General features: G+C 65.3%; 2 protein-coding genes across 18 annotated transcripts in view; one reads left to right on the top strand and one right to left on the bottom strand.

The window, feature by feature from the left end:
- The first annotated feature begins 2137 nt into the window (after positions 1 to 2137).
- RCOR2 (REST corepressor 2) lies at positions 2138 to 7457 on the top strand. Of its 3 annotated transcripts, XM_079787388.1 has the most exons (12): positions 2138 to 3016; positions 3725 to 3781; positions 4078 to 4158; positions 4386 to 4438; positions 4523 to 4684; positions 4787 to 4911; positions 5016 to 5085; positions 5169 to 5384; positions 5743 to 5820; positions 5955 to 6012; positions 6145 to 6374; positions 6484 to 7457. In XM_079787388.1, the coding sequence occupies exons 1-12, from the start codon at positions 2890 to 2892 to the stop codon at positions 6796 to 6798; spliced, it is 1572 nt and encodes a 523-aa protein (XP_079643514.1). In that variant the 5' UTR covers positions 2138 to 2889; the 3' UTR covers positions 6799 to 7457. The 3 variants fall into 3 exon arrangements, with proteins under 3 accessions (XP_079643514.1, XP_079643515.1, XP_079643513.1); XM_079787389.1 differs by lacking the exon at positions 6145 to 6374; XM_079787387.1 differs by having other exon boundaries at positions 5955 to 6374.
- Positions 7458 to 7600: 143 nt separating this feature from the next.
- The window catches only part of MARK2 (microtubule affinity regulating kinase 2), a 55763-nt gene continuing 49860 nt past the window's right edge, over positions 7601 to 13503 (bottom strand). For 12 of the 15 annotated variants that reach the window (XM_079787376.1, XM_079787381.1, XM_079787373.1 and 9 more), the window contains 4 exons: positions 13030 to 13287; positions 11970 to 11996; positions 10149 to 10193; positions 7601 to 9683 (listed from right to left, as the gene is read on the bottom strand). In XM_079787376.1, the coding sequence (XP_079643502.1) occupies positions 9323 to 9683; positions 10149 to 10193; positions 11970 to 11996; positions 13030 to 13287 (691 nt within the window). In that variant the 3' untranslated portion in view covers positions 7601 to 9322. The remainder of the gene's footprint in view (positions 9684 to 10148; positions 10194 to 11969; positions 11997 to 13029; positions 13288 to 13503) is intronic. The other 3 variants (XM_079787377.1, XM_079787375.1, XM_079787380.1) reach the window with 1 other exon arrangement.

Genomic DNA, 13503 nt, shown 5'->3' with positions numbered 1-13503 from the left:
CCTTGTCCTTTGTGTGGCTTTGCACAAAAGAGGGGGCCAGCTGGGGAGGGGGCAGCTGCAGCAGGTGGGAGGGTGGGGCCTTGCCCCTCCCCCTTCTAACTCCGCCGCCATTGCCCTTGGGGAGCGTTTTCTCACCAGGATGCCCCTCCTCTCTGGATTCTGTGGCCCCTACAGTCACCCCCAAATTCCTAGGGAAATCCTCCCCTTATTGTGTCCCACTTCGTAGGCAAAAGCCTGATCACACCAGGGCCTAGGAAACTCCCCCTCCAACTCCACAGAATAAACCTCCCCCCCTGCCCCCACCTCCAGAGCAGAATCTTCGCCTGGAGCTCCAGGCTCTAGGGAGATGGGAGAACAGAATTAGGTTCTTATGTGTACACGTGTACGTGTGCGTGTTGGGGGATGCTGGGGAAGGAAGGATGCCAGGGGCTGGGGGTACCTGGGGCAGCCCTGGAGGAGGGGACAGAGGGTGCCTAATGCTGAGGCCTGGGCGGGAGGCTGGGCCCAGGACGCTAGGTGTGGGTAGAAAGAGGAGGCAAGGGGGGGGGGGGGATGGGGAACCCAACTGAGGCCCGGCCTAATGGGGTTCCGGTGTGGGCAAGATGGAAGACTCCATCCTAGGAGAGGGCTGTGTGCAGCGATGGCTGCCTGCCAGGCAGGAGGGGACAGAGATGACAGCCTTCCGAAGCCTGGAGGTGCTGGGGGCGGGGTGGAGCCCTGCCGCTCAGGAAGGGTCAGGCGGGGCGGCTCTTTTCATCGCACAGACCCCTCAGCTCGGGTCTGCCCTTGGCCCAGCCCTCCCCCTCCTTTGTCCAGACCTCCCCACCCGGGGCTTGGTGCCCAATCCGGGATTTAAGAGGAGGAAAAGGCCCCGTAGCTCTGGCTGGAGGTGTGGCGGGCAACGTGGCCGCGGGCTGGGTGGCCCCAGGGTGGCCCCAGGCGGCCCGACGGTGCCACAGCCGGGCGGAGTCCCGGCTGACTTTGCCCAACCGCCGGCCGGAGCCCCCAGGACCAGGAGGCCCCAAGCAGGTCCTGCACCGACCGCAGGACCCTGGCCGGCCGGCCTCCGGCAGAGGGTGGGGGCGGGGATCGCGGGCCGGGCCCAGGGTTGCTTCTAAATTTAGGAATCTGATTACAGAGTGGCCGGGGAAGCGGAGGGAGAGGAGGGTGCCCGTGCAGGCTCGGCTCGGTCTGGGCACAGCGGGGTGTGCCCGGGGAGGTGTGTCCCAGAGCCGGGGGCTGGGGTGGGAGGGGCGGCGGGTGGGGGCCTGTGTGCGCCGCCGCACGTGCCGGGCTGCGGGGACGGGCCCGCACGGCTCGCGGGCTCCGAGCCGCCGCCGGTGTGCGCTTGGCTCTTTGTGTGCCTGGCAGGGTGGCGGGTCTGGCTCTGGAACTCTCTGCCCACCCCCACCCCCATCGCCGTCTGTGCCGCTCTGCCCGCTTCCCGGTCTGTCACTCTGCCCGAGCTTGTCCTGGGGGAGGGGATGCTGCTCCCCGCGGGGTGACAGGGAACCTAGCGGGGGGGAGACCCAGCTCCCCGCTCCCGGCAGTCCAGACCTCTCCCCGCACCTCTCACTCCCCATCCCTCAGCCCCTTATGCCGTTTTGGGGTGTGCACCGCAGCAATGAAAGGGAATCGGGGTGACCCCTGGGGACCCACAGATGCACCAGAAGCTAGGTTTCGCCGAGTAGCTCTTGGAGGAATTCATTCCTGGCCTGTCCGGCCTCCCATCCGCTCTGACCCCCAAGGGCGCCTAAAGAGGGGGGGTCCCCCCTGCGGAAGGGGGGGCGGGGAGTTCCTTGGCAGGAAGGGAAATGAAGGAAAAGCTGGGCTCCACCCGGGCGGGCAGGCCGGCGGCCTCAGGGCCCCCGGGGCAGCGGCAGTAAGCCGAGCCCACTGGTGGGTGGGACTGGTGTGCGCGTGGGTGGGGATGACCCCCAGCTACTGCGGGGGGACCGCGAGGTCTCCCCCAGGGGCAAGTCTGAGAGCCCCGGGGGCCCGCGGAGGGGAGCGCTCACCACTCTGGCCCTGACCCCACCCCCTGAGGTCTAGCCCCGGCCCCAGGCCCCGCCCCCCGGGCCCTCCCTCCCACCCCAGGGCCAGATGTTCAGCTGGCGGAGGCATCGGCTGGGGGAGGGGTGCTGAGGCCGCAGCCGGCACTACTTCCCTGCCAGCAGCTTCATTGTGTGCGCGAGGAGCGAGCGGCGGCGGAGAGCGGACGGGCGAGCGGCCGAGCGGCAGCCCGAGCGCCGGGAGCGGGAGAGCGAGCGCGCCGGGAGCGTGCGAGGCGGCGCCCGCGGCTGCGCTCCGCCCGCACCCGCAACTCTGCCCCCGCGCCGCCCGCCGTGCGCGCCGTCCCGCCGCCGCCCCCGTAGCCCCGCCGGCTGCGGTCGCAGGCAGGGGTCTGGTCGGGACAGGGGTACCCGCCCGGGGACTGTGGCATCCCGGGGAAACCGAGAGACGCGGAGCCCGCGGGGGGCGCCAGTGGCTCTGCCGTGCCCGCTCGCGGAACTGCGTGGGTAGGAGGGCGGTGGGGCTCGGGGCGCCCCGAGGGCAGGGCGCCCTCACTCCCCCCGGGGGAGCCCCCGTCCCGGGGAGCGCACCGAGCGAGCGCGCCCCGCAGCCGCACCGGGTCTCGCGCTCGTTCCCCTGCGCACCCCACTTCTACACAAACTTTTCCGACGCCCTCGCCCGTGGGGGTCGCGGAGAGCGCGGGGCTGCCCGCCGGGCTCCCGCCTCGCCGGACCCTAGCCACGCCGACCTCCTGCCTCTCGTAGCCTCAGTGGCGACCTCTCCAGGCCGGGCCGGGCACGGCACTCGAGGCGAGCGCGGCAACCCCCGGTCGCTCTCCGAAGGCTCCCGCGCCCCCCGGGGCATCTGGGCGGGGTGATGCCCTCGGTGATGGAGAAGCCGAGCGCGGGCTCCGGGATCCTGTCCCGCAGCCGGGCTAAGACGGCGCCCAACGGCGGACAGCCTCACTCGGAGGATGACAGCAGCGAGGAGGAGCACTCGCACGGTGAGCCCCGCGGCCCAGGGTTAGAGCCCCCCCCCCGCGGACTGGGAGTGGGGGGGCGGGGCGGGGAGGGGAGAGTGGCCGACCACTGGCGTGTTCCACTCATGGTTCCTGCCCTCCTTGGGTCGGAGCCTGTGCCTTGCTTCTCCCCAAAGCCTGGGGCTGCCGGCACGGAATCTGGAGGCTGGGCCCCTAGCTGCCCGCCCGCGCCCTGAGGGGCTAGGGCGTCGCTCACCCTCCCACCCACAGATTGGGCCCCTCATACCTTGCCACCTTGCAGGGGACTGGGCCTGGCTGGTCAGGGTCTGGAAAGACAGCACACCAGGCTGGGAGGCTCATGTGGTGGGGAGGAGCCTTGGATTCCTGCAGGGCTGAGGTCCAGGTCTAGGGCAGCCCTCCAACCGCCCCCCACCCCCCGCCAGAACAAAGGGCTCTGCCTGGTCTGGGCTCTGAAACTGGCCCCTTGTCCGCTGTCTCCCCCTGAGCCCCCTGAGCCCCCTGAGCCCCCCATGCCCCACAGGCTGTGACTAGGCAGGGTCTCTTCCTATTCCAGTTCCTTGTATGGCTGAGGGTAGCAGGGGAAAGTGAGCCTCCTGGAAGGTGGGGGCCCTGGGTGCTCAGGAAGAACTCCAGGCCACCTCCCCCGCCACATCCTCCCATCCTCCCTCCCTCCCTCCCTGGAGTCCTGACTGCCTCCCTCTGGCTCCACAGACAGCATGATCCGCGTTGGAACCAATTACCAGGCCGTAATCCCCGAGTGCAAGCCTGGTGAGTGGCAGGACAGGCTGCACAGGGGGGGGCGCCCAGGGCCCAGGGCTTGGCCCTGAGCCCCCACCTAGGGGGAGCCCTTGGCTGGCGCCCACTGGAAGGACAGCCAGGCGGGCAGGCGGGGGTGGGTGGCCCCATGGCATGGCTAGTTTTCCTGCTCTGCCTTCCTGTCTGGGTCTCTGCCCCTCCTCCTTTCTGGGCCTCACCTCGCAGGCCCTGCCCTGCCGCCCTCTGGCCATGCGTCCAGGCCGCGCCAGGAGGCTGCTGAGCGTCTTCCCTCCTCCCCTGCCTTTCAGAGAGCCCGGCACGCTACAGCAACAAGGAGCTGAAGGGGATGCTCGTGTGGTCGCCCAACCACTGCGTGTCGGATGCCAAGCGTGAGTGGGTGGGAGCCTGGCTTCATGCACATCCCTGGGAACTGGGGGCTGGCGCTCATGCCCGTCTGCCCCAGAAGTGGGCTGGAGGCTGAGTGTGTGGGTTCAACCCCTGCCCTGGGGCTCAGGCTTGGAGGCGTCCCCCCTGTGTGTGTGTGGGGGGGGGGCTGGGGGGGCAGGGTTAGGAGTTGTAATCCCTCATCCAAGATCCGGCCCCATCCACCCCGCAGTTGACAAGTACATTGCAATGGCCAAGGAGAAGCATGGCTACAACATTGAGCAGGTGAGCCGCGGCCCCACCGGGGTTTGGGGGGGACCAGACCGTGCTGGGGTGGCTCAGACCGAGTTGTGCCCTCTCCCGGGCCAGGCACTGGGCATGCTCCTGTGGCATAAGCACGACGTGGAGAAGTCACTGGCCGACCTGGCCAACTTCACCCCCTTCCCCGATGAGTGGACCGTGGAGGACAAGGTGCTGTTTGAACAGGCCTTTGGCTTCCATGGCAAGTGCTTCCAGCGGATCCAGCAGATGGTAAAGCCCTCCGCCCCCGCCATCGCGCCTCGGCCCCTCCTTCCTGACGCGCCTGCCCGGGGCCCAGGCTCGGTGGCCCAGCCTCTGGCGTTGTCCCTCCAGCTGCCCGACAAGCTGATCCCCAGCCTGGTGAAGTATTACTACTCGTGGAAGAAGACCCGGAGCCGGACCAGCGTGATGGACAGACAGGCTCGGCGGCTGGGGGGCCGGAAGGACAAAGAAGAGAGGTGGGGGGGGCAGGGGTGAGCCGGGGTGTGGGAGGGACCAAGCGGAGCTCCTGGGGCCCTGCCCCTGCCTCACTCTCTCTCTCTCTCTCTCCCTGTGTCAGCAGTGATGAGCTCGAAGAGGGACGAGGCGCTGTGAGTGAGGGAGAGCCCGATGCCGGGGACCCCAAGAGAGAGGTGAGGTCTTCGAGCTGGCCGGGCCCGCTTGCCTGCCCTCTCCTTGGGCTCTGCGCCACCACGTCCTCTCCTTTCTCTGGCAGCCTCTGCCCTCTCGGCCTCTGAACGCCCGCCCAGGCCCCGGGAAGAAGGAGGCCCAGGCGTCTCAGTATCGCCACCACCCACTGAGGACGCGGCGGCGCCCCCCCAAGGGCATGTACCTGAGCCCCGAGGGCCTCACTGCCGTGTCGGGAAGCCCAGACCTTGCCAACCTCACGCTTCGAGGCCTTGATTCCCAGCTCATCTCCCTCAAGCGTCAGGTGGGGGCCTGAGAAGAGAAGGGGCGCGCAGAGGGAGCCGTCGGCAGCTGGGAACTGTGACTGGGCAGCTGAGGTGTGAGGGAGCCGGTGCAGGTGCCAAGCCTGCGGCTGCCCCTGCCTTGCCTTCTGGGCTGCGGGGTGACTTGGCATTCTTCCCCCACTGGCCTGTGAACAGGAGTGGGGCACGGCGTCTCCCTGCCGAGTGGCTGTGAGGGTGGAGTGAGCTGGCTGGTGGGTGGCAAAGGGCTTTGTGGGAAGGGGCACTGGTGTGTGCAGAACCAGAGCCCTGGCGAGGGCTGGCATTGACCGGCTCCCCGGCACGGAGAGCTTGATGTCCCTTCATTGCCTGGCCTTCCAGGTGCAAAGCATGAAGCAGACCAACAGCAGCCTCCGCCAAGCCCTGGAGGGCGGCATTGACCCGCTCCGCCCCCCTGAGGTGAGGCTGCTCTGGAGTTGGGGTGCAGGAAGGGGCCCTCTCTGGAGGCGGGGCAGCAAGGGGCATTCTGCTTGGAGAGCGGCGCCTCCGTTTTCATGTTTTTGAGTGCCGGGGATATATTCCTTGCTCTTCAGGTCAACACCAAGTTCAACTCCCGCTGGACCACAGATGAGCAGCTCCTGGCTGTACAAGGTGGGTGCGACTTGGAGGAGAACAGAGGGCCCCAGGAATGCCTTCCCCACCCTCCAAGCGGCTGGGCAGAGGGGAAGGGTCAGGAAGTAACTAGCTCTAAGGTGCTCTCTCTGCTGCCCTTTGGCCCCGCAGCCATCCGCAGGTACGGCAAAGACTTCGGGGCTATTGCAGAGGTGATTGGGAACAAGACTCTGACCCAGGTGAAGACCTTTTTTGTGAGCTACCGGCGCCGCTTCAATCTGGAGGAGGTGCTGCAGGAATGGGAGGCTGAGCAGGATGGGGCCCCTGGAGCCCCGGTCCCCATGGAGGAGGCTAGGAGAGGGGCCCCCTTGCCGGCCCCGGCCCTAGAGGAAGATGACGAGGTGAGAAGGGGCGAGAGACCCTTCCGAGGAGAGGAGAGGAGCCACCACGTCCCGGGTTGGGCTGCGGGTGTGGCGGAGCCGGGTTTCTCACTCTCCTCTTTCCTTCCAGGTCCAGATCACATCTGTCTCAACATCTGTGCCCCGACCCGTGCCCCCTGCGCCACCCCCTCCTCCACCTCCCACCTCACTGTCCCAGCCGCCCCCGCTGCTGAGGCCACCTTTGCCCACGGCTCCTACCCTGCTCCGCCAGCCCCCCCCACTACAGCAGGGCCGCTTCCTCCAGCCCCGGCTGGCCCCCAACCAGCCCCCCCCACCGCTTATCCGCCCAGCTGTGGCTGCCTCCCGCCACAGTGCCCGCCCTGGCCCTCAGCCCCCACCCACCCTGATTGGAGCCCCCCTGGAGCCTCCAGCCCCCTCGCTCTGAGCCCTGAGGCTCTTCACCCAGAGGCTCCAGAACACCTTTGCTGGATGTGTTGGGCACCCCTGGCTTCACTGACAGAAGGGACTAGAGCTCTTGCAAGGGCTTTCAAAGACCCCCAGCTGCTGACCTGACCATCTCGGGCAGCTGAGCCCATCTCCCACCAGCCCGGCTGGGGCTGGGGCCCAGGGCCCAGGGCCTCTGAGCTGGCCTGAGGGTACTTGCTCTTCCGGGATGGGGCTGCGCTGGCTGCCTCCTAGTCAGCTGGGGTGTGGCTTTAGGCCCTGCCCTCCGTGTAGAGGGGGTCCCGATCGTAGCTTGGGGGGTGGGGGAGAGGACATTTTGGCCTGTTGGCAGTTCTTCCTCCTTCCCTTCTTTTAGCAATAAGTCTGGGGTGAGGTAGGGAGGGGCTGGAGGGGGGAGGGGGCAGAGAGGTCCCCTGGGGCTCGACAGCAGCTAAGGGGCAGCTCTCCCCACTTTGGCCACACGAGAGGCCTCGAGGGAAGTGCTGAGCTCGGAGGGTGCCCACTTCACTCGCCACCCGGAAGCTTAGAGAAAGGAACAGATGCAGACATGGGTTTATTTTTCAATGTTTTTAAAGAAATAAAACCTTCCACGCTCACCGAGTCCTCTCTCCCTGTTGGTGTAAGGACCCTGGGCCTTGCTTCCTGACTGCCATGAGGGTGGGAGGGTGTGCCCCTGGCCCCAGACAGGGATCCATTCTCCTGCAAGGAAGGCAGCTAGGCTGCATCTTGCCCACAGGGACTGGGTCCCTGCCCAGTTGGGAGAAGAAAGAGGAGGAGGTAGCTCAGATTCCAAACATTCTCTTTATTACGTGTTTGATCCAGAGGAGAAACTAAGTGCAGGAGTGGGGGGCTGGGTGGGGAGGGCCGCCTTGCCTGGGAGCCCCTGGCCACCACCACCCCCTTGGGAGCCAAGCCAAGCCCTCCCAGCCCCTCGGAGCACCAGGGCTGTTCCATAGGGCAGGGGGGGAGGAAGGGGGGAGGAGGGAGCCCTTGGAGCCGAGCCCGAAGCTGGGCTTGGGGGCAGGAGGACTGAGGTTGGCAAGGCCCCTTCCTGGGACCCAAGGGCTTTAACTGCCAAGGAACCTGGCCTGGGAGGGGGGGTGATGAGTAGGGGTGGAGTCATCGTAAATCAAAAAAAATAATAAAATAATAAAATAAAAAATAAAACCCATCACAAAAAATGTACAACTCAGGTGAGGGTAGGAGCAGCCTCTGTGCTGGACCCCTTCCCCCGATTTCTCAACAACAGAAACAGCAGAGAAATAAATTAAGGGATGCAGCGGCCGCCACCAGCCAAGCGCCCGCCACCAGCCGCTCCCACTCTGGCCACAGGTTAGCGAGCTGGGCGTGGCCTGGCCTGGCCCCCACCCAGTGGAGGGCAGAGGCCCGGCCCTGCTGCCCTATCCGGCCCCCGCCGGTGGCCTGGAGGCTCTGGGCAGTGTCTCCTGAGTGGAGGGGTGACAGTGTCAGGAAGAAAGGCAAGGCCAGAGATGAGTGGTGAGGGAAGTCACTGCTATGGAGCTAGCTGGTGCCCAGATTAATGCCAATGAACGGAGCAGTGGGGAGAGAAGAGGAGCGGCGAGTGAGCGGGCTTCGCTTTGCGCTTTCAGACAAAAGGCTCTCCCATAATGGAGAACGCCCAGCCCAGGCGGCCCCCTGGGGCCAGGAGCCCATCTGCCCAGCAGTCCCCTCCCCTATCCCAGCCCTGGGGTCAGCCCCGCCTTCTTCCCCGGGAGGGGGTGGGACAAGATGGCACAGACTTTTGAGGGGGGGACAAAAGTCCCCACAGCAGCTTGTGGAAGGAAATGCCCAGCTCTGGGGAAGGGGGCAGAGGATACAGTGTGGGGGGGAGGCCAGAGCCCCACGTCTCGCTGCCAGCCCACCCACCTCAGGGCTGCACAGCACCCCCACCCCAGCCCCTAGCCCCCCAGGCTCCAGCCCAGGGGCCTGAGGTCAGGGGAAGGCCACCTCTGGTGGTTTGCTTGGAGGGGAGGGGGGAGGGGGGAGGGGAGAAGCCCACAGTGGGCCTGGCGGAGGGCCTGACGGGGAGCTCCACCACTCTTGCCTGAGAGCGTTCCAGCCCTGAGCCACCCTCCCAGGAAACCCCACAGATCCAGTCTCAGCTGTCCCAATGGGGCAGGGAGGAAAAGTGGCCGCTGGGATTTTTTTTTTCTTTTTTCTTTTTGGTAATAAAAAAGTTCTTGGTTTAGGCGAAATACTCTGTGCAACCGCAGTACCGAGGGGGAGCCCTGCCCTGCCCTCCTCCCTTCCTTGACCTCCTGTGGGAGAGGGGGAAGGGCAGCATCTGGGCAGGGGTCAACGTGGGGGAAAGACCATCTCCCATCCCCACAAACAGGAAGAAAAAACTGAGCAGGGCGGGAGGGAGAGGTGCCAGCAGGGGGAGACACGCCATCCGTCTGCAGTCTCGCCCGGTGGGCCGGAGCGGCGGGCCAGCAGCTAAGTCCAGCGGCCCGCCTCCGTCGCCCCCCACTCCTGGCAGCCTGTTAAAGCTTCAGCTCGTTGGCTATTTTGGAGGCAATGTTTTTGAAGGCCATGGAGGTGCCCGATATCCGCTTAAACCGCACCCCGTTGAGGGAGAGCCGCGGCAGTTTGCACACCTCCATCTCCCACTGCACGAAGTCCTCGTGGCCCGGCGTGCCGTGCATGCACAGCAGCATGTACTTCTCGTGCAGCTCGTTCTGGCAGCTGTTGGCGTCCAGCACCTTGCGGATCTCCCGCATCATCTCGTTGGGCTCCATGGAGCTCGTGGTCTTCATGCTCCACGTGAAGCGGAGTGAGCGCGGCTTGGCCTCCCGGGACTCCTCCTTCTCCTTGTCACTGCCGCCACCGCCCACCACGTGAGGTCTGCGGAGAGGCAGAGCCGCATCAGCGGGGCCGAGGCATCCACCCACGGCACCACCCTGGCACCAGGGCCCCTGAGAGCAGAGGAGAGCAGAGGGCGGGCGAGAGGCGTGGGTGGTCCGGCCTCCACCTGGGCAGAGGTGAGGAGAAGCCAGGCAGAAGCCAGCCCGGTGGGCAGGGGTACAGTCATGCTTCCCTTTGAAGAGGGAGGGTCAGGGAGGCATGGGAGCACCGCTCACCAGCCTGAGTTCAGGGCTGGACACGGGAAGCGCGGAGGCCCAGACAGGTGAGCAGGGCTCCCCCTTCCCGAGCACACCTGACCGCAGAAGGCCCCTGAGCTGGGTATGGGGACTCTGAGGAAAAGGGAAGCCTCCAGAGGGTGGCGAAGGGGTGGCAGGAGGAGCGGAGCGGGAGGCGTGGCAGGGCCGGCAGCCAGGGCAGGGCCGGTGCTGGCTCCAGCCCTCTCACCTGAGAGTCTCCACTCGATCTTTGCTTTCAGGTTCATTCAGGTTCCTCAAAAAACAGAGCGAGGGAGAGTTTAGTGCTGGGACTTCTCGCTCCTTCCACCGCCGCAGACCCACGTGAGGCAGTCCAGGGAGGTGCCACCGGGGCAGGCAGGACCCGGCCCCGAGGCCGCTTTCCCATCACCTGGCAGGCCAACATGGCTCTGCTTGGCCCTTTCCAACAGGGAGCCCTGCCCCTCCCCACAGTCCCAGAGGAGTGTGCTGGCAGGGAGGCTGTGGAGGTGCAGGCACAGCACCCAGCAGCAGTCACAGGGCAGGCAGGGCCCCCAGACCACGGCCAGGCTGCTGTCGGGGGTCTTCCGCACCACGGCGCGGTCTCAGAATCGCAGGCCTCTGGGGGAAGGGGCTGGGAGCTCAGAGGGCCAAGCTCTGGAACGGCTCTGATGTGCTGGGGATGGTGCCTGGGGCCCGGAGGGGAGGAGAAGGGCCCCAGACTAGCCCACCTCCCCCATTCTTTGGTAACTCCCCTGCCTGCCAGGCCGCAAGCCATCCAGTTATACAGAAGAGAGGACAAAGGGCAGGGCAGGGCAGACCCCTTGGGGTGTGGGGAGAGGTCTGGCCCCGCTGAGCGGCTTCTCCAGCTCCTGGCTGGAAGATGGGTGCCTGGAGCTGGGAAATGGGGGTTGCAGAGGGCAGGGTGTGAGGAGAGAGAGAGAGCAGCAGCAGCAGCACATGTAAAAGGAACACAAAGACATCAGACACAAATGCAGACAAGCGCACTGCGCCCAGAGCCTGGCTGCTCTCCGGCCCCACCTGGCTCTTGCCCTGTGGGTGGAGGCGCCTGCAGGGCTGGCCCCCACATGAGTCAGCAGCCAGCCATGCAGTGAAGAGCTGGGTGGGGTTCGGAAGGTGGAAGGGGAAAGCCTGAAGACCCTGCCTCGGCTGTTTCTCTGTCAGCTGGGGCACCAACGTGCCGACCAGGTGTCCCACAGCTTGGTATCTGGTATTTGGCCCACCCAGGCCTCCAGAGAGGATGAGGAGGGCCGAGGAGGGGGGGGGGGGGGCGCGGGTAGCAGAGCCAGGACCCGGCCTAGGAAGGGAGATGCCTGAGTGAGGGGGATCTCCCCCTGTTTTGCCAGGGCCCTAGAACATCCCAGCTCCTGGCTCTTTGGAAGCCACAGGCCATGGCTGTGTCAGCCCAGAAGGGAGGCGGCTTCATCCAGATACTGCTGGAAGCAGCAGGTGTGCTGGGGGGGTGGCCCGAGCTCTGCAGGAGCTGCCAGAGGGGTGCTGTGCCCCACTCGTGTACCCCGAGTCCCTGCAGTACCTCCAAAGTCCTGCCACCCCTGGGACAGGGGCAGGAGGTCACAGAGCCCAGAGGTTCGCAGGGATAGAGCAGGGGAAGCCAGGAGACCCAGAATGAGAGACCGTCCCAGGTGCACTGTCAACCTCGGCAAGGAGACCCTCTTGGGAGCGCATGCACAGACAGGGGAAGGGCCAGAACACAAACCCATGTTCGAGACCAAAGACCAAAACCCAGGGGTGGGGGGTGGGGGTGAGCCAATCTTAAAGGGAGAGTTCCCTGAGACGAGCCCCCTTGCTTGGGGAGAGGCCCATCATCTTCACAGCCATCTGCCCCGAGTGGGCAAATGTGGCCTCACGTGGCAGCCCAGTCCGAGCCGTCTTCATCCCTTTAAGATGGCAGAGGGCCGCACAGATGTGGTTAGCAGACGGAGGGGGAGCAGGAGCCAGAAAGGGGAGTTAGTGACAGAGGACGACACAGGACACAGGACAGACACACACACACACTGGGCTCAACGCCTACCTTCTGGCAAACCTGAAAGACAGATTTCTAAAAAAACAAACAAAAAAAGACAAAATAAAAAAAGAAATAAAAAAACAAAAACAACAAGACGGTATGTGGATAAGCAGGTGGGGGTGGACTTTACAGGCTCAAGGGTCACCCCGTTTGTGGAAGAGCCGCTCAGCGAGACTAGAGTCCCAGGCGCGGGATCTGCTCGCGCCACCTGCAGCCCTGCACCTGGATTCCAGGGCCGGCAAGGGGCATGCTTCTTGTCTACTCCAGCTGAGCGGGCGGAGGGCAGGAGGAAGGGCAGGCTGCCTGCTCTCGCCAGCCTCCTGCTGCCTCCTGCGCCACCCTGAGGTGGCAGAGGAAGGATGGGACAGAGACAGGGACTGTCCCAAGAGGCCAGAGTCCTGGATGCACCTCAAGAGTCAAAACTGTCCCTGTGGGGTGGTGGGGAGCCAGGTGTGGGAAACCTCATGAAGAGACTCCCCACCCTGGTTCCCACACAAGAAAATCAGCGCATCAGCCTGCGAGGGAGGCGGCCGCCCTGGGCCCCCACCAGCTGCTGCACTTACGGCCTTCATCCTGGCAGCCCTGGCTGGAGCGCATGGCTGGAGCAGAGGGAGTGGCTGCAGCGAGACCTAACCAACCACCTGGGCTCGGGGAAAGGAGGTCAGAGGGGGCAAGACAGGAGACCAGGAAAAACTCCTTGCTGGCCCAGCCTGGCTCAGGTCTCATGACTTTGCAGCTGCGTCACCAAATATAAGTTTCCATGGGAACCCAGGAGAAGAGGGGGCTTTTATTTTAGCATCTGAGTTCACACTCTCCTAGAGAGGAGGCGGCATCAGCATGGGCCATCTGCTCAGGCCAGAGAATGAGGTGTATGTATGAGGAGTTGGGGAGACCTGAGCGGGACTAGGAGGGTCTGGGCACCTGAGTTGTTGACAAAGATCCAATTTCGTAGGCTTCCAGAAGCCTCTTTGAACCCCCAGACCCAAGCCCAGTTCCAGGTACCCCCATCCACCCGCAGGCAGGCAGGCCTGGCCTCACACTCTGCCACCTTAAGGCCCCGACTCACCTTCGTACGAACTTGGAGGTGAATTTGCTGAAAATGCTCCCCGAAGCCCCCCGCCGTCCTTGGCTGTTGCCAGAGGGAGAGGCTGGGGTTACACCGTAGGGCAAATTCTGCTGGTCCCGCACTTGCCGGAGCTGCCCAGCATGGAAGGTGCTCCGACTGGACACACCCCGGGGGAAGTTAGTTCGGTCTGGGGCTCCTCCACTGCTGCTGATGTTGTGGGCGGAGGGGGAGGCGACAGGGACACGCTGGGGGGCTGTGCTGTGGGAAAAGAGGTGGGGGTGGGGAAATGCATCAGGGCCCGAGAAGCCATCCCGCCAAGCACCTGGAGCCCTGGTGGGAGCAGGGAAGGAGATGCGAGGGCAGAGGCAGCCATCACAGAGGACACAGGAGGAGGGGTGTGACCACTGAGGACACTGGTGAGGAGGACATCTAGGTGAGGTGGGAGGAGATGGTTTGGGGGAGGGAGGGAGGCAA

This window comes from Cnephaeus nilssonii (assembly GCF_951640355.1).
Source record: "Cnephaeus nilssonii genome assembly, chromosome: 13".
In the NCBI taxonomy this organism is placed as follows: Eukaryota; Metazoa; Chordata; class Mammalia; order Chiroptera; family Vespertilionidae; genus Cnephaeus; species Cnephaeus nilssonii.
This window is presented reverse-complemented; position numbering and strand designations above follow the sequence as displayed.